At 40.9% G+C, this 24,695-nt stretch overlaps 2 protein-coding genes across 4 annotated transcripts in view; both read left to right on the top strand.

The window, feature by feature from the left end:
• The window catches only part of RASGRF2 (Ras protein specific guanine nucleotide releasing factor 2), a 122,942-nt gene extending 116,174 nt beyond the window's left edge, over window positions 1-6,768 (top strand). For both annotated transcript variants that reach the window (XM_010726098.3, XM_010726097.3), the window contains exons 25-27: window positions 527-644; window positions 1,398-1,466; window positions 2,133-6,768. In XM_010726098.3, coding sequence (XP_010724400.1) covers window positions 527-644; window positions 1,398-1,466; window positions 2,133-2,225 — 280 coding nt within the window. In that variant the 3' untranslated portion in view covers window positions 2,226-6,768. The remainder of the gene's footprint in view (window positions 1-526; window positions 645-1,397; window positions 1,467-2,132) is intronic.
• A 5,064-nt stretch (window positions 6,769-11,832) lies between these two features.
• The window catches only part of CKMT2 (creatine kinase, mitochondrial 2), a 20,891-nt gene continuing 8,028 nt past the window's right edge, over window positions 11,833-24,695 (top strand). Inside the window, exons 1-8 of one of the 2 annotated variants that reach the window (XM_010726096.3) lie at window positions 11,833-12,190; window positions 15,577-15,649; window positions 16,882-16,909; window positions 18,105-18,277; window positions 20,330-20,528; window positions 21,669-21,764; window positions 22,012-22,233; window positions 24,498-24,583. In XM_010726096.3, coding sequence (XP_010724398.1) covers window positions 18,126-18,277; window positions 20,330-20,528; window positions 21,669-21,764; window positions 22,012-22,233; window positions 24,498-24,583 — 755 coding nt within the window. In that variant the 5' untranslated portion in view covers window positions 11,833-12,190; window positions 15,577-15,649; window positions 16,882-16,909; window positions 18,105-18,125. The remainder of the gene's footprint in view (window positions 12,191-15,576; window positions 15,650-16,881; window positions 16,910-18,104; window positions 18,278-20,329; window positions 20,529-21,668; window positions 21,765-22,011; window positions 22,234-24,497; window positions 24,584-24,695) is intronic. The other variant, XM_010726093.3, reaches the window with a different exon arrangement.

The raw sequence follows: 24,695 nt of genomic DNA, 5'->3' as shown, positions 1-24,695 counted from the left end.
TTTCCTGTATTCACTGTTGACCAGGCTTAAAAAAAACCTGAAAAAATGCTTTGTATTTATATATGTTTATGTATGTCTCCACAGATGCATGCACACACATGCACATGGATCTTTGGTGGCCCTACAAATCTTAACACTGATGCATAAGAACACCATCCACTCAGAACCACATCTCTGTGCACTTTAAGCTTATTTGTGCAATCTGTTTCTGGTATCTCTTGTCAGCTGGGACTGAGAAATGCTTGAAGATGTTTTCTGATTCCAGAGTACACCAGCCCTTCTTCTTGCTCCATCATACGTTAGCTAAAGGCTACCTGGCTTTAATTTAAATTAGATGTTTAATGCAGTCCATTCAGTTTTTCACACATAGAGTGAGAACAACTCAAGTGAAGTCACTTTTAGAGACAAATGTGATTCGCTGTATAAAAGTTCTTCAAGTAATAAAGTGTTTGCATGAGTTATAAAAGTAATAGTTTACAAATTTATTAATATGCAAATATACTGATTTTTTTTTTTTTTTTTACAGTTGTAACCCACCTGCTGTTCCATACCTTGGAATGTACTTGACAGATCTAGCATTTATTGAAGAAGGAACACCAAACTTCACTGAGGAAGGCCTTGTTAATTTTTCCAAAATGAGAATGGTAATTTTAATTTCCTTACATGCTTTTCCAACAGATGCTTAATTGTGAGCTAATTATTGATTTAATTACATCTGCTTTGAATGTAACTGCTAAGAGTTACAAGTGTATTTGCATTGTGCATGATAGATAGCTATTTGAAAGCAATTGCTCCAGTCTTCTATCACCACCTTCTGGTAAACTGAGGATTTGTATGGAGTGAATTTGTCTCCAGTTTGTTCACCGAAAAGTCAGTGACAGAAAAAGCAGTTGCCTTAACCCTGTGAAGGAGCAGCAAAAGGAGCAACATAATTAAATGAGAAGATCAAAGTGTTTCATCAGAAAATAGTGCTCACAATTTTTTTTCAAGTTTGCTAGGATCTGTATAAAAAAGCATTATGAAGTTGATTCTCTCCAACTGTTATTTTATGAAGCTTCTTGGAGAGAAGAATGAAAACTTCTCTGTTAATCTCAATTTAATGTTCATGTAATGACTACAGTCTATAGCAGTAACTCGAGGCAAAGATAAAGGAGGTAATCAGTGTACAGTTATCAGTATACATAGAGGGGAGAAAAGGCGGATCGCTTGAGACTGACTTTACAATAAATGGTTAACTTAAGGAAGCAAAATCCTTGGAAACCATTAGGAGATCATCTCTGCACTTCTTTTCCTGTTCCCCAGGTAGTTAAAAAATTGTCAAAAAAAATATTTCATTGTGTGCATAACTGAAGTCAAAATGAAGTTGTACTCACTGGATTTATGTATTCTTTTGAAAGATCTCACACATTATCAGGGAAATACGCCAATTCCAGCAGACCTCCTACCGCATAGAACATCAGCAGAAGGTAAGGCACTGTTACCTAACAGTGGAACTAAAGCAGTGGTAGAAATTAGCTGTAAGACACCGCTGTTGTTGAAAGCCAAAATGAATATTTTCTGCTGCCACAAACAGGAGAGGACAGAGAAATATGAACAAATACTGTGGGTTTGTGATATCTTGCTTCCTTAGCACTGTTTGTAGAGGCAAGTTTTTCACCATCCTGTGAGAACTCCCTTGGGATTTCAGCCAATATTGTTTTGGAGTGCAGAGGAATGGATTCAAAGAGAAATGTGATCATACTGCCCAGGTAGAACCTAATTCCCCACAGAATCCTGGAATACTGGGATGAGAGGATAAGAAATGGCACAAGCATCCACTGATGCTGTGTCCATCCTGAAGTTCTTTTCCTCTTGTCATTTATGGGACCTATGAAAAGTTGTCAAAAGTCAGCCTGCTCTCCAGAGAAAAGACTCCAGAAAATCAATGTGAGCCTTGGTAACCTGGCTAATGATTTAATCCTGACACAGTGTACTTGATTCATAGAGCACTGGTGGTATAGCTTTACACTATTACAATGAGATGTTGTGTTTCTCTGAGTAAACATCAGAGGAACTCTGAAATTGATTGAAGAGAAAAAGAGGGGGGAAAAAACAGAGAAATGATGTGTTCAGCTGTGTTTTCTGCATTTCAGGTCACTCACTACTTACTTGACAAGACACTCATCATAGATGAAGATACTTTGTATGAGCTTTCCCTAAAGCTTGAACCCAGACTCCCTGCCTGAAGATCCAGCTTTGTCTCAGAGTCTACAGAAAGCTTTAATATAATGAACAAAATTATGCATGCCCAGTCCTAAAGACAGCAAGGGAAATATTGAGAATGCAAGCTCTCTTTTCCAGTAAGAGATACTGAACCTCACAGCATTCCCCTCTTAGGCAACAAAAATTTGCTGTTGGACATGGAAGACAAAGATGCTTTCATCTCTGCATTACGTGATTGCTGTTTTTCAAAGACAGTGTTTTGCAGTATGATGTGTGCACTTAATGGAGTTTCCTGTGAAAGATAACTCATTCTAGCTATCTTAATGTTGACAAATTTAAACGTTGGTGATATACCCAGTTACATCCAGGTAAATGAGCAAAATGAGATGGCTCTGATGTGGTCTGTGTTGATGGCTGACAGTGCAGTCACTGAGGAAGTAATGGTACTGGTGTCCTCCTGTGACTTCAAATTAATTGAAGAAAAAAGGAAATTAACAGTCATCTCCTAGCCTGGAGTGACTCTAAGGTAGCATCTAGTATCTCTCTCCATATCTGCAGTGTTCTAAATGTTTATTTAATGATATCCTTTATAGAATGTTACCTTCTTTAAGTGTCTTATCAGCCTTTTCTAAGGTGACTGATTTTACATACAAATAAATTGTAAATATTTTTTCATTAATATTCTATGAGAGAATTTTCAGCATGGAAAGTAAATAAACTAGCCGATAGTTGTACACAGTTGCCAGCTTTGCAGGCTTCATCTGGGAAGTACAAGGTTAGGAGCTATACTTGAGACTCGGAAGATCTGGACCTGCAGTGAACGGGATGGTTAGTTGTGTTGCAATGCAGTCCTGAAAAGGCACTTTATTTTTTCTGCACCTTCTGCAGTTTCTGTGGCAAGTCAGGTAACAGAGCACTTTCTGGACACACTGTGGAGAGAAGAATATACGTGGTCTGGCAATAGGTAGTGATCAGCAGTGGCTATTAGAAGTTGGAATGACTGTTTTGCTTGGAAATGTCTGGTTTTTGTTCAGTCACTGAGTGCTGACTCAGCTCTAAAATCATTCATATCAGCAGCAAACTTGGAATGGAGCAAACACATACTACACATTTTTGTTTGAAGTAGTGATTGTCATTTGTGTAGGGGCAATGTTTCAAGGAAATGTAACAGACGGTAACTGTTTTTAAAGCCTATGCTTTTGTGATATGTACCAGGTAGACAGATTTCATTTCTACAGATAGTTGCTACTTCTTAAAATTTTCTGATCGTAAGTGGCCTATTGTAGCTGCATGGCAAGTGAGCTCAAATGCATGCTGTAAAGTACATCAAAATACAAAGCGCTGGTATTAGCACTATTGAATAACTTGGCTGGAAAAGTGTCCTTACTTTTCCAACGATATTCAGCCAGTTGAAGAAATAGGGCTATATCACTGTACACCTCCCTTCAATCCTCTCAGGGAGACAAATGTTTAAAATGGATTGTGACTTAGGCCTATTTGATCTGACAGTTCTCACTACAGTCATGATGCTTCTGAATGATTGCAATGAAAAATGGATTTGCCTGGCTTGTGTGCTTCATCTTTATTTGCACTTTAATTATATTGTTAGTCCAGCCAAGAACCGCAGAGTAAATTCATTCATTCTACCCAAGTGTAAATGCAAGCATATATAAACGTACCTTAGCAACTGTAAAATTAGTAAAGGTTCTTCATCTGAAGGATCACCCCTTTGTAAATAACTGCATGAAATACTGGGAAGTTCCTTAATTAGAAAGGCAGACAGCAACAAAAAAGGAAATTCCAGAAACATCTGAAGTATTTCTGATGATTGCTGTAGAAATGAACGTGGACGATATTACTTATAGAAGCTTTTAATTATCAAAACTGTGCTTGTTCTTTTCATTAATTGCTGACAAAAAAGCTGGTCGCATCCCGGTGCATGGTAGAATGAAAAGCATGGTTTGTTTGGACCACAAAACTAGCTTCTTGTTTATTTTCTGTACAGAAACAGATACTATCTGTTATTTTTGTTAAAGATTTCAAGGTCAAAAAGAAATGGAGGGAAAGTAGTCCAAAATATGATTTCTTAATTTGGTTTTGTTGTTCCTCCGTTTACACAGAAAATATGTAACAACTGTCAATGTGGCTTGGCATCTCTGTTGTTTGCTATGAGCTGCTGCTTTATCTTCCTGTATCCCTCTATACCAAATTTCCTTGATGTTTTTAGGGTTACAGGGTATAGTTCTTTGTCTTATTTTGTTCAGTCTGTTGTTTTGTACTTTTGGTACATATATTGGTTCTTCAGAGTTTGAGAACACTGAATATGTTTTAATGCTTGCTATAAACAGGGGTGGTGCTGTGCTGGTGCTCCAGTATTACATAGGGACACAGGCTAGGAAGATGAAGGATTAAAGTTGTTTATTTTGATGGTGCTGAGCATCTGGTATCTTTAAGTCAAGTCAACCACAGTATGGTTGTTCAGCCCCTCTGGAAAGGCATGTACTGCTTACATGCCAAAATTTATCTCTTGGGTCAGTGGCAGGATTTAGATTAGCATTATTGGAGTAGCTTGGTAGACATTATGGTCAGAGCAGTGTTTGATTCAATGATAAACAATAATGGTTTTGGATGTGGTTTCAATGTGTTCATTAAAACAGAGGAGGTGGCTGCTCAAATAATTGATCGTATATTTTGACATCCATAATCCTAACCAGTGTTTGCAGTCCTAAATCTGAGCTGGAAAAAGCTGTTGTGAAGAAGTACTATGCAGTAAGTGCAGAGTGATGCGTTTTGCCCCTCACTCGGGTAGTATATGCATTTCAAGTGTAAGCAGCCTGAGTTCCTCTGCTACTGTACTGCTGCAGCGCATGAGCTATGGCTGTAATTAGTAGGCAGTGCCAACCTGCTTTATGTGAAGCTTTGCTCAGTACACCTACCTAATCAGCTAGTGCAGTGATCTGTCTCTCTGTACTGCAGAGGGCTTGTGCAGTTCCTTACTACCAATTTCTCTCTTCCACTCCACCACAGCCGTATAATGTAGTGTATCGAGATGCAAATCCCATTCATCAGATACCCCCTGTTTGCCACTGGGGTTTCAGGGAGGATGTTTCCAAGTGAGGACTTTGGCATTCAGACCTTGCTGACTTTTAGGATCTTGTCCATTGTAGCTTTTATGCCATAAAAGCAGTGTGGACTTACTCATTTGTAACTGGAGCTGAAAAAGCCCATATGATTTAGGATTTGTGAGAAAGAGAAGGGCTGAAGCACCTCTCTACTTGCCTTTGTTGGCTCCTCAGCGCTGCTACACCAGTGAGACGCAACAGCAGTTCTTGCATTGCAGAGGGGTTGCCCTCTTCATTGCTCCCTGGATAAAATGCCTTAGGGTGTATGGGCTGGCTAGCTGCAAAGGGGATAGCATATTTCACCCACTGTTTTCTCAGTGGGCACATCTGCCCGCAAAGTCCAGGAGAGTTCTGCAGTACTTTTACTGTACAAGTAGCATCCCAGAGTCAGCCTGCAGTCAGCTGGGAACCTGGGCAGGAGCACGGGCACTGCCCCTGTGTCTGACTCCAGACACGTCTCCAATGGTAGGGGCCTAAAAATGCCTTCACCCCAGCCTTCACTCCCTGCCTGCTCCCTCCCCTTCCCCACTCAGCTCTCCAGTGTTGTTCATGGCACTCCACACGAGCCAGTGGATGGAGGCCATAATCAGTCATCATGTGGAAGCAAAGTGAATCTGTTGAATTTACAGTTGCAGTGAGTGTGTCCTGTCCCTTTCTTTCTGCTAGTCCTGTAACAAGCAAATGTGCTGCTTAGGAACAAGAGATTCAGCCAGGACTGATAACTGTCCATAAGCAAGAAAGAAATCTCTGTCCTCTTTCTGCTTTCCTAGTTCTTGCTGCTGATTGTTATTCTGTAGGGTAAAAAGAAATTTTTTATTTAAAAGTATTTATTAAATTTAGTCACGTTGATTTTGATTTCGAGACATGTTCATTATCCCCAATCTTCCTTAATTACTATTATTTATTTTAAGGGATTTTTAAAACATTGTTTTATTTGTATGGAAATTCTGTCTTTCTTCCTTTCACTCTTAGCAACAATATTATGCTTAGATATATAATTTAAAATTCTCACTAATATTTTTACCCTGTCATAATTGCTTTTCATTAAGGGCAAAATCCTTCAGACCTCATTCTGACAGTACATTAGGCTTCACTGAGAGCTTTTCATAAGTAAGTTTTTGGGGATCTGGCTCTCAGCTATTTGCCTGTTAACAGTTTTTGCCTCCAAAGGTCAAATATCTCTGTAGTTTGCTTTATGTCCAATATTCTGCTCACCTATTGTGGTGTTGTGGTACCTTTACTTTTGCAATTGTCTCTGAATTTCTGTTCCTTAGGTGAATAAATGTATGTTTATTTGACAGATGTACCTATATCTAACTGCTTGGTGCATATCCAGATGTTTTTGCATGTATTGTAACTTATCTTTTAATGCTTTGTATTGTTAGTAAAGCATATCAGGCAGAGTGTTGTGCCTATGTGCTGATTAAACTTTTTTTTTTCCTGAGTTTGAGGAGTTGTTACCAGTTTCTGTTTATTTTTTACCTCTGGTGGTGAAAAAGTGGGAACTTAAACACATCACATCTGAATTCTGGGTCTTTCAGACAAACACAAGATGGGAAGGAACAGGCCATTAATAAGGAGAAAGTCAGAGAAAAATCTGGGTGTTTGACTTTGAATTTGACTTTCTCCATTTTATTCTTTGCTTGTTTATGCTGCATTGCAACTGCTGTGGGCATAATGGGAATGAAAGCTGATTTTTAACTTGGAGCAAAGAATGAAACCAATTTCAGACACACTGATCCATTGTGATGTGTAGAGGCAAAGTAACTAAATTAGACATGGAGCAGATTAAATAGGACCAGCTGCACAACTCATTCTCCTTCAGCTGAGGAAAATATCTGTACTTCTACACCTCTATTCTGTTTGTATTACCGTAGATAATTACAAGGTGCTGGAGTTTAAATAGCATTTCAGAAGGTGTTTAATGACTTCCTAGTTCAATAGAATGTTTTTTGAAACAAGAAGCAATTAGTTATTTAAATAGAAAATAGCATTGTCCCTAACATCTTTCTCTTGTTGCTGTGTTGTTGACCTTTTGACTAAACATCCCAAACCTTTTCTTGGCTCCTGTGCTGCTCTGGACTTAAAGGTCATATAGCCACATACTCAACACAAGTTAAGAGAAAACATTCTAGGTTTATAAGTAAGGTTTGTTTTCCTTTGTCGAATTAAATTGGATGGAAAGATGCCTATTAAATCTGTTTCAAGAAATAACATAATTTAAACACATAAATAGGGCACAAAGCGATGTATTCAAATCAGAATCCATTCAGTGTTCTGTAACCCTGCAATCACATTTTCTGCAATCTTTTTATATTTTCAGTGTTTCATCTGAGGACTGACCTGAAAGGGCAGCTTACTCTTGAAGATGTCAGATGTTTTCATTCAAGATAAAAAACTTAACCTGCCAAGCAGCTCTTTTAAAATATCCTGGCTTTTGCAAGATCATTTTCATTTCAACTTGTTTTCCCTTCAATTTTAACTGTTTCATTAAGCTTATATTGATGAGTTGACTGGCTTTATATTTTTCTCTTACTGTCATAATCGCAGATTGTTTAATGAGATTGTAGTTTTCCACTTCTTAATATGTCACAGGGAAGCAGCCACTAAATTTTCTCCAAGGTGGTAGACTCACTGTTAATAGTCAGGGAATCTGACAGCATACTGCCTTTTTAATCTTGAGAATGAAGAAAGAGAGGAAAGTTGTCAGATGCCATTTGAAATATCAGCTCTGTAAAGAAAAACCTGAGCTTGATCTTGATTGAGCAAAGGTAATGGACAAGAATCATGAAGACTGAACTATACCTTGAAAGCTGAGTTTGAATATTCTGGTCCTATATTTGTGTGTCCTAGAAGAAATAAAATCTGGGAAGAGCTTGAAATTTCAGGTTTCAATGAGCACTGAAACAATCCATGATGTTCATTTCAGTTTCTGACTGCCTGAGCCAAGCCTGCATACTTGCCTTGCTAAGTGTTCTAGCAGAAGCTATTTTAAATTTGTTTTCCCATTGGAAGCAACTCCTCTGTGTAAGCTTCAGACCAGGCACATGGTCTGCCGTAGTCGCACACAAGCTGTGCACATGGCTGCATGTTGGAAACTAGGCAGCAGTGCTGTTACTAAAGACATATTCTCTCTCACTGCTCTTCCTGGAAGCTACTCATTTATTCAGATTGGGAACCAGTTTGATTTTACCTTTCTAGGTCCTGAGTGTGTTTCATATAAATATAAACTAATAGCTGTTCCAGACAAAAAGAAGTCACAAAGTCCTAACTATCCTTTTTATGCTCTTATCAATCTAAATATTTTATTTATTCTTGTTATTGTTAAAATTTCATTTCTGATTGGCCATGCAGTTGAAAAGAGGACACTTTTCTTCCCTCACCACTCCTGCTGGAATTGCAATAATGAAAAATATTGAATCAATATGGTGGAAAGATAGAAGGTGCCCAGACTTTACCATATTTGAATATGTTGGTTGTGCTTCTCTTTAGAATCTCACAATCTCAGAATTGATTAATTTTTCCATTTCTTTATTGGTAATTGGCATAATTAATCATTTTAAAGTAAATGCAGAGTTTTGCTGTATTGTTTTATGAGAAGAATAAGAATCTCCCTTTGAATACTATAGACTCAAATCCTTAGTTAAGGTGTCTCGTGAAATGAAATAAACGGTTTCCATCACTGTCACCAGCTGGCCATACAGGAGTGACAGGAGAAAGAGAGTTAAGGATCATTCTCTGAGATGAGGATGAGATAATGTAATATCACGGTTCCCTCTTGCAGAGCAGGTACATTTGTTCTCAACCTGTTCTCTTGAGAGAGAGGGAAAAAATAACAATTCAAAAAACATTTCAGTGTAGAACAACTTTTTTTTTTTAAGTGAGACAAAATCTTCAAGAAATACTGTTTAAGAGCAATTTTCAAAGGGCTGAAATTGTCTGAAATTAAATTGCCACCCCTTTCACACATGAATCTACACTAGACTGTTTCTACCTTCAGTCTTCCTGCTCGGGTCCAAAAACATGCTTTGTGGAACTCTGCAGTGCACTCTGGCAAAAAATGGCACGATCAATTTTGAGACAGTCACGAAGGCTCCATGATTCTCTTGTAAGGATTATGAATATTCCTACTTTCCCATAGGGTCAGGCTCATTTCTAGAAAAGTCCTTTCTCCTCTCTTAGACCAGAAGGCACGTTGCTAATTATAGAGAACCTTTTGTATAGAATGTGGTGGATGTCCTGTCAAGAGCAACTTTAATAACTTAAAATAACTAGGGTTATTTTTAACTGGTTGGCTGGATCCAGCTCAACTTTTTATTTAGCAGACATGTATTAGCACTTAAAAGTAAGCTGAGCAGCCACAGCTGTAAGAGGACTACTCTGTGCCTGCTTGAGCACCTGGTCAGTGGAAAATTTTTGCCCCTGCTTAGCACCAAGTACTTCTTAAATGGCAATCAACTTCAATGAGATATAAGTGGTTTCTTGTTTGTTTGCTTTTTGCCAGCTCAAAACAGAATGCTTTTCTGTCTGAGATCTCAGTAAATTGCATATGCAATTTGCAAGTGGATCATGAACTTTTGCAATCTAAATAAGACCTTTGATAATCATTTGGTATACAAGAATATTTCTTCCCAAGATGGCATGCTTCACTGTGTTGTCATATGACTGCCTTAGGAATCTGAAGAGTTAAAGACCCACTGAAGCTGAAAACCAATGATTTTCATTGCACTGGGGCAAGTTGACTGTTAGCTTTTGACGATGGTGTGAGGAGTGGCTCTTTGCAGCTGCGTGACGCCAGCACTCTGATTCCAGCAGTAGGAGAGCTAATAATGATAAGTGTCTTTACAAGCTCTTCACCACAAATTTAGCATCCTGTAATTCCTTACTCATCACTTGTAATAAGCAGCTACAACTAGACTTACAATTTCTGTCATGGTTGCTTTGAAACTTACATGTTACTTCCTACAAATATGAAAATCTGACTTTATAGAAATTTTCTTTGAAAGAAATGTGCTAATCAGGAATGCCTTCCCGTAAAACAAAATGACCTTTTTTGTCATCTGTATGGGTAGATTCTCTGTTCAACAGCTTCCACGCACACACAAAAAAACCTCAAATGGGGCACAGATTACATCTGAATTTCGGCTGAACTCCCTGCACAGGGACAGATGGCATTAATATAAATAGCAATACAATTAACACTCACCTACTACTAACTCACCAGCACAAGCACAGAAACCAAGACAGCATCTTAACTGAGAGGTTTCAGATAAATACTGAGAATAGATAGAGATGAATTTAGAGCATCATTTATGTATGGTTCTTAACATTCCAATTGATTCTGTAGCTGAGTTCCTCAGAAAACAAGTCAAGTGACCAAGCTATTTCTCAAGTACTGAGTGAAACTACAGAAATTGCAAGGCAACCTGCTAACTCTGCCAGCTGCTTGTGATGTTTGTTAGCAGCCTGAGTTTTGTTTTCATCTTCTGCCCTGCCAGGCTCTAACAAATGACTTAGACATCTGAGTGTGTCACAAAGGTGCTTACATTCGTGGTGTCAGCTACTTTGAAGGGGAGATCTTTATGAGAAAAGGCTATCTTCAGTCAAACGCTTAAAATGAGGTCTAAGCTTCAGTCTGTGTTGCTGGCACAGTGGTTGCAGTCAGCATAGACACATCAGCACACTGAGCTTTGTACTGCACACGGATGGGGCTCATTGCCAGAGCAGAAGTGATGCAATCACCAAGGCACTCTTGCTGAGCATGGCAGGAAGAGTGACTCTCTGTTTTCTTTGCCAGTTCCTGCACTGAGGTGGATTTTTTATGCTCATATTTCCATGCTCATGTTACCACAGGAGAAACTCCATTAGGTTTTTGTTGTTGGTTTTTTGTTTTTTTTCCCCTATCAATACCAGAAACACTGTGCTAGTTTGATAGAAAGCAGGTGTGGTAAAGAGGGGGGGTTGGTTATGATTATGGTGAGAATGCATGGTTCTCATTGACCAAATAAATTATGATATTTTTGGGATGCAGTGTCTATGTTTTATGTAGCTTCAAAAATCTGAGATTTGATTTTAGGAAATCGCCTTGCATAATTCAAGAAATATTAAGCACACAGTGGGAAAAAATAAAGTGTTGGACTTCTTTAAAAGCTGCTCAGTATTGTCCCCTATGTTTCTCTGCCAGCCTTGAAAAATGCTTAGCTCCAATGAGAAAATAACTAGGCCAATGAAATTGTCTATACCTTCTTTCATGTGCTTATTTCTTCACCACTTTGCAATAACTCCAAACTGGAGTTTTAGTGCTTCTCTTCCACCAATACCTTCAATTTTCACATTTCTGGACCCTTCTGCCTTACAAAGAACCAAAAATGAGTGTGGTGGGTGAAAAGGATTGAAAAAAAAACCTGCCTGCTATCTTGTCTTGTCACCCGTGCTGTGATGTCACCTCACGCACACTGTGAGGTTGCAGTGTTCTGACCCTACTCCCTCAGGGTGAGTGGGGCGGCTCTCTGGGCAGGCCAGGTGAGGGGCCTGGCTGAGAGTTTGTGGCATCTCTTTTATGGGCCCCTAGGCCGAGGCCATGGCCCTCTCTGTCTGAGAGAAGCATGTGAGGGATGGTGTAGCTGTCACCCAGCTCACACACCTCCTTCTGCCACATCCTGCTCCTGTCCCCAAGGGCATCATTCTGAGTGCAAATGTCATTCATGTAACCGAGCATTATAGGATTGGCCTCCGCAATTATTTTCCCTTCCCTCACCTCATTCTGCCCCTCTCATATTACCTGGACTCCTGTCAGCCCCAGCGCGTGGCTCCCCTCACACGCCAGGCTCGCTGCAGGCAGCAGGACCTCTTCCTTCGGCTGCAAGGTCAGTCCCACTAACGGCATCGCTTCTCTTGCAGTTGTTTCTGACACCAGGGCTGTTCCATCAGTTGGAAGCACCGCAGGATGCAGCATAACGCGACTGTAATTTATCAATCCACACGGCTCTTTGGTGCAGGAGGAAATGTGTCAGCCCACCATGCAGCTGCTTCAGAGGCTAACCCTTCAGTGACAGTTTTAAATAAGGGCAAAATCAGTTCCTCTGGTGTGTAACAACAGTGCGGGGAACATGATAGTTCTAGGAGTGGTATGTGAGCAGGAAACAGCTCTGTGCATTGGGGTTATGTTGTGCAGCAGTGTCTGACTGCTCAGAAGGGCCCCAGCTGGGCCCTGGTGGGGTTTGCATCCAGTCCCACCAGGAGGGGCCCGAAGAGAGGCCTCCTGCAAACCACAGCGTGTGCTGGGGCCAGCAAGCTGCCTGCCTGGCAAGGGACACAGCTTTTCCGTATCTCCTTTGCTCATAGCAATTGACTTAGGCATGCTTTTTGTTTAATTTCACTCAGATGATTAGATTTTTATACTCGCTCACAGGCCTGTGGAATTATAAGCAGAAAGAGGCTGAATTGCAGGTTATTTTCTGTAGAGTGCTGTGTGCTGCTTTGAGGTGCAGTCAGGAAGATGCTTGCACTGCCGCTGCTTCTGCTCTCTAGACATTCTAACTTAAGCCCTTTTTGGTCAGAAAGGCCAGGGGCAATGGGAAACTGGGGGAAAACACCTCTGATAGCTGTTGATAAAGATTTAATGTTTTAATTTGAATCTCACACTCCGAGCATGTAGAGTGAGGCAGCAAATGAAGAGCAATGTCAGCTGTTTTCTGGCATCTAAAAATGGTGTCTCCCTCATTTAGTCGCTTGTGATATTTATTGCAGAAGTTTCTAAGGTGCCCACAACTTCCATAGAAGGGCAGAGCAAACTTTCCCCTGGCATCTGCAGGCTTTAGCTAGGGATGACTCAAAGGCATAACTTCTCAGAAATAAAAGACCACCTCCGCCAATACCCATCTCCACCATGTGAACTTTCTGCTCACCGCTGGGTCAGCTTGACCCAACAGCTTAGCAGTGGAGAGGCACATATACGTTACCTGTGTGAACTTTGGCCATGACTCTGCCATTCCTCTGAAATGTCGCTCGGGGTCGCATGGTGTGGCAAGTAATACCATCCACGACCCGTCCAAATATTTAATCTTGTTCTATTTCTGGAAATGTCACTATCGCTGTAACCCTTGCACCTTCTTCCCTTCCTAGCTGCATGCACACGTGCTACCTGCTGTGAAGTAAAGGATAACCAGTGCAGGAGTAAACATAGCATATGATTCCTCTATAAGTTCAAGAAAGTAAAGGGTTAATAGCAAAAGCATTCATTTGCCTGTATTTAAAATAGTAGTAAAGTTTGTAAGTTTCTTAAAGGTTAACGAGGTGATCTGTGCATCTTCTGTAATTTATACTCCTCCGAAGTTTCCAGAAGAGGATGCCACAGCTTCACCTGTATGCAAGTCACAAGGCGGCTGTGTGCAAAGTGATCTGCTGGGAGCTGGGCACAGTGTGGCTGTCCATCAGCACAACATGAGGGATGCTCTGCAGCCTCTGGCTGCAACAGTGGGAGCTGTAGCATGGCCTGCTTCCTCTCCACTGCCAGATGTGATTAATATATTTTAACATTGGCTAGGGCATACTTCTTTTGGAAAGGACCGTCACCTTTAGCAAAGGCACTAGTCTAGGTATATTATGACAAAGAATGGAAACAAGTTCAAGGCCCTGAAATAGGCACTCTCCAAATTTCTTCACCCCAGCATTCACTCTTTGGTCACCAATGGTCCCAGCTCCTGAAATGACACTTGCAGTCCTTTTGGCTGTTTCTCCTCCAGCACCAGAACTGCAGCAGTGACTTCTGTTACATCTCACACTCAGCTTCTGTACTGACTCTACACTGTGTGTGAATTCATTTACCCTCTGTGGTGCTGATGTGCAGGAAATGGGACCAGTTCTGCTCAGCTGTGAAGAAAACTTGGGTTTGGAGACACATTATGATATGTGATGCATGGTTCATGCCTGTTATGCTGTGCCAACATTGCATTAATTCACTTCACAATCACCACTTACGCTCTCAAGAAGGCTTGTATGAATTGATTAAAATTGTTCACCATAGAGATTAATGTGTTTCTAGGAAAGTATGGAGAAAGAACATTTGAGCCAATTGCTCTGTGCTTCTTCTCTTCTGTAGAACAGTGTTTTTGCATTCTCCAAGTAAGTCCCAATGCCTTGGAAACAAAGCTTCAGAGGATCTGTGGTTGCCCATGACAGAGTCCATGTACTCTGCCTTTGGGCCAAAGGCATAAATAATCCTAGAGGTATACAAAAGACATCTCCACGTGTCGTCGTGGTTGGATACTAGCAAAAGCAAGGATACTGACTAGGATAAAGCAGTGATGAGAGACATAAAAAGAAAGCTAGTCAATGTGTAGCTACACATAAAACAAATAATTAGTAGAAATCTCTAAGAGAAGATGATAAATTTTATAGCAAAGGACAGTGACAGTAAATGCATAGGCAGGCAAGAAACAAGTGCTGTGTTTATTTGTACATCAGGCTGATGAGCCCCTCTGTTTTCTCCTCCTGTCTGGTGGACCTTCTCCTAATGCTGGTGCTTCCGTCCTGCACCACAGCAGCTTGGAACAGTTCTCAGTTTCTACCAGGAGATAGACAACTGTATTATCCAGAAATCATGCTATTTCTAAAGGAGAGAAAAAAAAAAAATGCAAACAAGACAAAATGCCCTTGTTTCTTATCAAGTGAGAATTCTTTCTCACTGTGTACAGTCATTGTTTAAAAGCTCTTTGAGTTGACTGCTGAAATTACCCACCATGTTGTTAAGTCAGTCATTATTGCTATTATTCCTAATACTGCTACTGCTATTATATGTGGACTGCCCTTGTAACACACAACCTGGGTTTGGTTGGTGCTGCAGCATTATATACATTTATATTCAGAACAACAGCCCTTGCTTATGGCAAATCCTATTAATTGAATTAGGAGTTTTGATAGAAAAGACTGTAGACCTCTTTCCAGAGCACCCCAGAAGATATTGTTCTTCTTTCCCACACAAAATTCCAGCTCTCTTGCTCTGACAGTCCCTTCACATTCATCAGCCACCAGCAGTGGTCCCTGCAACATCAGTGCCACACTGCAGATTCCCAAGGGCTGAAATGGCCATGGCCCTTTCAGACAGAAATCAAACTGCTTGCAGTGCTTTACAGTTTAGGGAAGGAAATGTAATGAGGTGACATGCTGGGCTTAAGTTGTACCAACAAGTGTGCAGATTGACATTGTTCAAAATAAAAAAATCCTGCCTCACTCTGATCTTTTTATTTTTTAGGTAGTTCTCCTACACAGCCTGTGGCATCTCCAGTGTTGGAGGCTTTAGGAGCTCTTCAAGAAGCATCTATAAGGTAAATCAGAGCCTGCCTTGGGGAGGGGGAGAGTTTTCCATGATCCATCACAGAAAGTGTGTCCTGGGAAGCAGGAACACTTGATGGATGACAACATGATCCAAAAGACACATGCTCACGTGGCCTTCTAAATACAGTCCACATGTGATTACTATAGTTTAATGAGGTGTGTGGGTCAGATTCGCCCCTTGAAGCAATGCAATATTCAGAATGTACCAAAAAGATTCACACCTGATGTGTGCCTGGGGCTGCTGAAGGGATGGTGTCACTGTCTGCAAAGGGACAGAGAGCACAGCTTTGGGTTTTCAGGGCAACATTTTGACTGTAGGCCAATTCCATGCAGTAGGGACGGCATCTGTGAAAAAGAACTACAAAACACATATCGTTGTTAAGAAAATACATCCTTTCTGAGACACTGAGGTATAGCACTAATAGTTTTCCTCAAATTAGTCACGAGCAAATATCTCCAGAGCTTGGGTTGCAGAAGCTACAGTGCAATAAGGCACGAGCACCATCCACCACAAACGCAATACTTCGTTTTGATTTGCAGTCCTACCATCTCTACTTTGTTTTTGGTATAGCTGCAAGAGCCTGTAATGCAGCTCTCACCAAAGTGAAGGCACTGATGGAGTAGAGGCACTCACAGAGGTCAGAGGGGCTCCACTACAGAGCCCAAAGGGAGTGGCCTGCTGGAAATCCACACTCACTAAAAAGAAAACCAAGTGAGGTGTTTAACTTCATGTGAAAAAATTGTGAAGAGATTATACAAAGAAATACCTTGATAAAGCCATGACAAAAACAATAGCAGAATCTTTTCTCGGAACTCTTCCATGTCCATTTCCCAAACAGGACTAGTCAGAGCCCCTCTTTAAGAAAATGTTTCCTTCAGCAACATAAATTGGAATTTGTGTTATTGATTTAAATACAACATACACCTTCTCAGGAGCCCAATCACTTGCAAAACTAGTTGCATTCTGATTCTGGGAAGAAAAAGACCAGCATTTTCTTCTTCAGACTTCCAGAACATGACAGTTTCTCTGCTAGACTGAGATAGTGTTTGTACTTAATCCCAAACTCATGGCTGAGCTCTGAACACATTTTTGGGAATAATAGATTAATTGGGCACATGGATTCCTAAGAGGTTTTTAAAGCCTGGATTATTTTACTGGTGCTGCTGTCTGCCTCTGGATCACTGCAGATTCAAGTAACCATTACATTTGTTCTTATTCTAGATCTTTGTGCAGGACACCTGGTATAAAGGTAAAAGAGTATCACTCTGTGTCTTGAAGGAAGAGAAGTCTCAAGTTTTTGAGTGGCTGGGAATCAGAAACTGCTATTTATAATGTGCATCTGCACTTTGTGTCTTAAAGAAGTCATTATACATGGGCTTCTGATGCTATATTTGCTGTTCAGAAAGCTTCTGTTATAGGTGCCTAATAGGTACAGAGTATTTCTGTATCTTTTCTGTAGCATTTTGAGTGTTAAAAATGATTATAGTGTTTCATAGCAGGGGAAAATGTATGTAGCCCAGTAGCTCACTGAGGGAAGTGGAACAAAGCATGCAGTGCTCTGTCTGCAATGTCCCCATGGCTTCCAGTTGCTGCCAGATCCAGGAATTTTGTTAGCCTGTTTAATTTTGTCTGCTAAATACACAGTTCATTTCTCTTCCACGTGCTTGTCCAATATCGCTGATATCGCACACCACTTACCCTCATTGTTCTTTCACAGGGAGTTCCCTAAGTCCATGACCACAGTTGTATAGAGCTGCCTTTGTTTTGGTTTTTGCTCCTATTTGATGGAATGTGGTCTTGTACTGGAAAAGATAGTGAAGAGTTGACCTTTATTCCCATACCAGTCAGGGTTTTCACGATTCAAGCATGTTGAGCACTCCTTCCTGTGGTGATTTATAGCCTATTCCAACTTTAGTCCTATAGTAGAAAAAGCACAGTTTTTAACAGGCCAAGGTAATGCAGAAAAAGCATGAGGGTTCTGTTGGTGACAGCACTGTAAGGACATTCATTAGTGCCACATCCCATCACATGTGACCATACTTTACTGCATCTTACCATACTCACTTACCGGTCATTGAAAATATGTCTCCAGATAACATGTTGCTATGGAGCAAACTAAAGGATTTAATTATAGTCCTAAATCATAGAAAAAAAAAAAAAAAAGCCACTGGTTTAGAATTGTGTGCTCAATACAGAATAAAAATCAACCAATTTCCAACCCTACTAAAGGTACCTTTCCACTCTAGATAACTGGATTCAATAATGCTACATAGCTAGAGAAACTCTGTAAACACTAACCATTTATCTGAACACACAATTTCAGTGCAAACGTACAATAAAAGTAGATTGCTTCTTTTACAGGGGCACTGTTAAAATTTATGGTTTATTTGTCATGCACACTGTGAGAGGGCTCTGAGTTGATGCTGGGCTGCTTTCTCTTGCAGAAATCGTGTCCTCCAAGAGGGATGGCTGGCACCTTTGGTCGTCTCCTGGCTGGCCGTGTGACTGCTGCACTTTTTGCAGCAGCAGGCACAGGGGTACTCACCACTGGGTACCTCCTCAACCAGCAAAATGTGAAAGCTGCTGTGCATGAGAAGCGGAAGCTCTTCCCTCCCAGGTGGGCGCTATAGGCTAGGCATCCCGTTGGCTCCGCGGAGGAGGAAGATCCTCATCAGAGCGGCAGAGTCCTCATGCAGTCACCCCGTCTGTGTGCCTGAGGACTGACAACCTGACAAACAACACCCTTTGCTGGTCACCTCAGTTTTACACCAACAGTGACTCTCAAGACAAGAAAGGGGTGTGTGATAGTATCGACACTCAAAAAACACTGCCAAACAGTGACAAACCTACAAAATACTTCAAATTTCTGGCAAAACACTAAATTAATCCTATTTTATCTCATCAGCTATGTAGCACTGATGGGACTGGCTGACAGTACAGACTCTACCATTAGGAACTGTGAACATACTTCCATCATTTAAGTAGCAAAAATTTTTCCTGTGTAATTGCAGCACTTCCTACTTCTGCTGCAAACTGGTTGGCTGATGATTAGAAACTAACTACAGATCTTAATGTACAGGTTGACTTTGCTGGTGATGTTTGTGAAGAACAATAGTGATCAGGCTCTGCCAGTCTCTTTTTCTCAAGTATGGATAAGATACTAGTTAAAATAAATTCTAATTGAAATAATAGGGTTATGCATCAGACAAAATGTTACAAGGTAGGTGGGGTATGATTTGATTGCAAAAATGTCTTAATAAGCATAATATCTCCATTTTGTGGGGAACACCAAGCTGAGTGATACAGTCAAAATGCTGGAAGGAAGAGATACCTTCCAGAGAGACATTGACAACCTTGAGAGGTGGGCCTATGCAAACCTCGTGCAGTTGAACATGACCAGTGTGCTGCACCTGTGTTGAGGCAATCCCAAACATGAATGTTTTTGGTGAAGAGTGGATTGAGGGCAGCGCAGAGGAGAAGAACCTGTGGTTGCTGGAGGATGAAAAGCTCAATACTGTGTTTGCAACCCACAAAGAAAACCATATCCTGGGCTGCATCAAAAGAGGTGTAAACAGTGACTCTGTCTTTCTGCTCTACCCTTGTGAGATCCCACCTGGAGTACTGTGTTCAGCTCGGGGGCCCACTATCTAAGAAGAACATGGATCTGTTGGAATGAGCCTAGAGGAGAGCTATGAGGATTATCAGAGGGATGCAGCACCTCTCCTGTGAAGAGAAACTGAGATAGTTAAGGTTGTGCAGCTTGGAGAAGAAAAAGTTTTTGAGAGACCTCACTGTGGCCTACCAGTCCCCAAAGGGGTCCGAAGCTGGACAGGGACTCTGTGTCAGGGAGTAACAGGATGAAGGGTAATGGCTTTAAACTGAAAGAGGAGAGATTTGGGTTAGATGTTAGAAGGAAAATCTCCACAGTGAGAGTGATGAGGCTCTGGCACAGCTGCCCAGAGAAGGTGTGGGTGCCCCATCCCTGGAGGCATTCAAGGCCAGGTTGGATGGGGCCCTGGGCAGCCTCAGCTGACGGTGGATACCCACGACAGGGATTGGGACTAGGTGGACTTTAAGGTCTCCCTTCCAACCCAAACCATTCAAACATTCTATTATTCTATGATTTTTCGTGGCTTGGAATGTGGTTCAGCTTTACATAAACAGTAATTATACAAGTACAGAAACAGCAGGTATTGCAGATAAGTTAGCTTTCAACTGACAGAGACCAGACAGTCCCACTGATATCCACACAGCTGTGAGAGTACCTTGTCTTAGAATTACAAATCCTTTTTCAACTTAATTCCCTTCCTGCCTAACAAAACAACATTAGAACTCATTTATTTCTGTCTAGGAGTGTCTCAGCAGAGATCTGATGGGGTTTAGCACATTTTCAAAGCTCATCAAGATCTATTTCACGGTTGCTCCAGGTAGCAGAAAGCTGCAATTATATGAGGGGTTATTCATCTGTGCACAGGTTGGGGCATTTTGAGTGACCTGAATGTTCCTCCTCTCCTAAAATTTGGTGCAACATATAAACAAAGAACTAATTTTACTTTCAAGTCTTGCAGTATACTTCATGTGTCATGATCCCTTTAATAATTCTGTGAATTAGCAAAGATCACTGTTCAAAGTTACAGTGTTAATTGCTTGGGATGTTTTTTCTCTTCAGCGCAGACTATCCAGATCTTCGCAAGCACAACAACTGCATGGCTGAGTGTCTCACCCCAGCCATTTATGCTAAGCTGAGGGACAAGCTGACTCCCAATGGCTACAGCCTGGACCAGTGCATCCAAACCGGGGTAGACAATCCTGGCCATCCTTTTATTAAAACTGTCGGCATGGTTGCAGGTGATGAAGAATCCTATGAGGTAAAATGCTTTCATAAAATTATTGTGTTTGTTGTTGTTTTTATGGTCATCAGTTGAACAGTGCTTCCTGGCAGGGTATGCACTCCTAAGATAAGTAACATTCCAGAGAGTATATAAGAGGCAGGCCACGTTTACAAAGACAATGCATTCCCTACTCTTCCACATTAGAAAATGCACAAACATGAGGCATTGCTACATGTACCCTCTCTGCTGCAGTCAAAGCTAATAAAGTACAGCTGCTTTAGAGCAATATTCTACCTGCCTCCAGCAGCTGCTCTTCTTCCTACTACTAAACTTAGTTTATGGCAAAACTATGCAACCCTGAGATACACAAGATGAAGGTAATGTGGAAATTGTATTGTGGAACACCTAAGGCAGAAATGAAATGAAAATGTCTTCTGGGAATTGCCAGACACCTTTAATCTACAGCTATTGGATCATGACAAAAGAAGAAAATAGACACCATTAAGATGGACAGGTTTATTTAACACTGAAGTAGTAAGAAGAATAGGAAAAAAAGAAGAAAATTCTTATTTTTCTTGACCTCTGCAGTCTGTTTCCTTCAGTCCATCACACAACGGTACGTATTATTATATGGTCTCTTAACAGCATCCCAAATGCTGGGCCATTCCAGCAAGATGGATTGGGACATCTGACATTCTGGATGATCAGCTCCTGCAGTTCAGTTTTCCCCTTTAGATGTGGTGGCTACTCTGCAAAGCTGCTGTGGCTACTGACCCATGGCTGAATGAAGGTGTGGTTGTGGCCACAGCTGACGCAAGTGACTCTAATGAGGATCATAGTATTGGTCCTGCGTGACCTAAAAGCAGGAGGCAAGCTGCCAAGATACTCTATGTGTTCTGGTTGGCAATACATTCTGAAATCTAGTCTGGTTGTCACAGCATTCTGCACCTGTCTGTGGTAGCCAAAGCAGGCTTGTAATCTGCTATTACACCTTCATTTTGTGTGAAGATCTGCAACCACTACAGAGCTCTGTTTAGGTCAATATGCCCTTTTCATACTTACCCCTGTCAGCATTTGCAAAGCTCCCTATCTATGCCAAGGTGTTTCTCCTGTGGCCAAGGCTCATGCTTTTCTGTGGTGTGGCAGACTCTCTATTGATTTTTCTGGCTTCCATAGGTGTTTGCTGAGATTTTTGACCCTGTCATTAAAGCAAGACATAACGGCTATGATCCACGCACCATGAAGCATCACACTGACCTGGATGCGTCCAAGGTAAGACTGAAATAAAATAATAAGGAAGTAAAAGATCAGGACTGCTTCCCACAATTATAGTATTGCTGCTGTAGCCTTCCATCCACGGTGGGACTTTCAGCTGAAGGACCAGCTGGTTACTCTGCCATATCCTGGGTCAAGATCCTCAAGCAGAAGCATGTCCCTCCTTCTGTAGATTGGAATTTTTCTTCTAACAGTGTAGCAAAACACCATGCATCAACCATAAAATCCCACGTTCTTCCTTCAGATCACCCATGGCCAGTTTGATGAGCGCTATGTCCTCTCCTCACGTGTGCGCACTGGCCGCAGCATCCGTGGCCTGAGCCTTCCTCCTGCCTGCACAAGGGCTGAGAGGAGAGAGGTGGAAAATGTTGTGGTCACCGCTCTAGCTGGGCTGAAAGGAGACCTTGCTGGAAAGTACTACAGCTTGACCAACATGTCTGAGAGGGATCAGCAGCAGCTTATTGATGTAAGTATAGCTCCAGAGCTGACACTGTCTACACTTACCCTTGTTTATTTTTATCTTCACCTTCCTGTAGGGTACATGTTTTCCTTGTAGTTAAGGACGATAATCATAGTGTAACAATCCAATGGTTATTGGCCCAGCAATATTTTTAACTTAATGGCACATTATCCAGGTTCTGTGTTTTGGCTATACGCATGTACTTTGTGTGGTAGGCACATGGAGTTATGTTCTGGATATCAAGCTCTTTGTGAAATGTATGTGGGTGCTGCTGCCATCTCTTTGGACAAATAAGCAGTAAATTCAGGACTTTTTCTTGATTATTTTCTTGATCAAAGATTGACATTTCCTATATAAATAACCATTCTAACTACAAATGTTACGTATTAGAATATTACATATTATTTGTATTCCAGACTGTCAGGGTTGGGGCTTTTATCTATGACTTCTTTATGTCAAAATTACATGAATTCTTTCCCTGGAATAGTTGTAGCCTACTGCGCCCTGATGGCTTTTTTCCAGTCCTATAAATGCACTTATGAACTTGAAGGGTCCAAAGCAATTCTCATTGTCACAGAGATGGAAACACAAAGATTTCCACCATGGATTTATGTCATTGTTCAGTTCTGCAGAGATGTTTTGAGGTGGTCAAAGTTTCCAAGTGCTAACCTGGCATAAATAGCAATCACCTTGAAAACCCATAGCAGGGATTCATGTTGAGATTTTGAAAATCATAAAAATCTATAAGATTGTTTTAAAAAATGAAAACAAAACAGCAACAAAACAAATGTTGCATGTGCATTTTAAATATCCAAAGGAATGTCTGTACCCTGTTAGCTATATTTATGACACAGTCATTTGTTACATCAACACAAAGGCAGCTGATGAAGTAGCATAACTATTTATAACACTACAATCAGGAGTCATAGTCTGGATTAACCAGGAGTTATGAATTTATGTAAAGTCAGAAATTTTTTTTATTTAATGTTCCTGGTGATATATTTATTGGCAAGATGTTGGTTACCTGTGTGGACTTTACTCCATTGTCCTTTTCATCAGGAGAGAGCTCTTCAGAAAGCAGAGATCAAAACAGGGCTGTGGAAAATCAAATTCTTTGCAGTTCAAGGTTAAATTATTGGGGAGGTGGAATAGGTTCACTGATTCAGCATTTTGCCTTATTTTGCTAGCTTTTACAGTAGTGCAAATTAATAAAAATCAGGGCATTGAACGCTGTAACCCCAGGTTCTATTTTTTACTCATAACATTGCCTTCTCCCTTCAGTACTTTAAGACCTCGAAACCTCAACGTGTGTCTTAGAGCTTGCTGTCACTGTTTAGCAGGCACCATTTGATCTCTGTAAGACAAAATCAGTGCACTCAGCACGGAAGGCATTGAAGATTTGGGCCGTATGCTTGTATGAGAAAGTAATAGTACTCAGCTATTCACTTGCAAAAGGATGCCTTTTTCTCTCAAACAGAAGAGCAGAATAGAGCAGGTAGAGGAAATAAATGTCTTGTCCCTGTGGAACTCCATATCATTTTCCCCTGCATGTGCCTATCACAGAGCATTCAGAGATGAAAGCTGAAAATCCTCCACTAAGGGGGAAAAGAAAGTAAATTTTATTAGCTTGTCTATCATGTCATATTTATTCTGGATAGCCTCGGTATTAATCTTAATTAAACTCCAGGGGAAAAAAAAAAAACAACCACATACAATATTTGACAAGGTAGCGATTGAGGAATTGAGAACTAATTATTTTTCAGCACACACATTAAAATCTTATCTGCTTTGGAACAAAAAGAAATCTCAATTAAAAAAAAAATAATTGGAATATGACAAGTCTGTGGCACACTGAGTGCTAAGTTTATTAACGCTGGAGACAGCATCACTGCTGAAGAGCTGCACAAGGCTGTGATGCCAGAGGTCGAGCCCAGCATAGTGCTATCTCTTTTCAAAACTAGCGCTGGATATTCTGCAGTCTGTAAGGGCTAATTGCCTTCCCCTGCAAGAAGTGTTTTGGGAAAACACTTTTGTACATTGCCAATACTATCAAAAGCCTGCAAGAGTCAGGAAAATTCACCTGGGTAATGTGCTTTATGCTTTCAGAAGAAGGAACCAGATTCACAGGGTATACTACATCATTTACTTGTACACTAATTGCCTTCATGTAAAATGTATTGATACAAAATTATACTGCTTCCCTGAATAAACTTGAATTTTGTTTCCTTTTCTCTCTCTCCCTTTCTCTCTTGCCCCATTTCCATGGCCAGGATCACTTTCTCTTTGACAAGCCAGTGTCCCCTCTGCTGACATGTGCTGGGATGGCTCGTGACTGGCCGGATGCCAGAGGAATCTGGTATGTTGTGTGGCATCTGCTGTGTTTTAAAGATTGTATTACTGTTCTCCTTGCTCGTCTTAGCTTTGCAGCCATGCTGTCCTGATACTCACAGCATATTTAGTTGCTTTAA

This window comes from Meleagris gallopavo, chromosome Z (assembly GCF_000146605.3).
Source record: "Meleagris gallopavo isolate NT-WF06-2002-E0010 breed Aviagen turkey brand Nicholas breeding stock chromosome Z, Turkey_5.1, whole genome shotgun sequence".
NCBI lineage: Eukaryota > Metazoa > Chordata > Aves > Galliformes > Phasianidae > Meleagris > Meleagris gallopavo.
The sequence above is the reverse complement of the archived record's forward strand: the minus strand, read 5'-3'. Positions and strand labels throughout refer to the sequence as shown.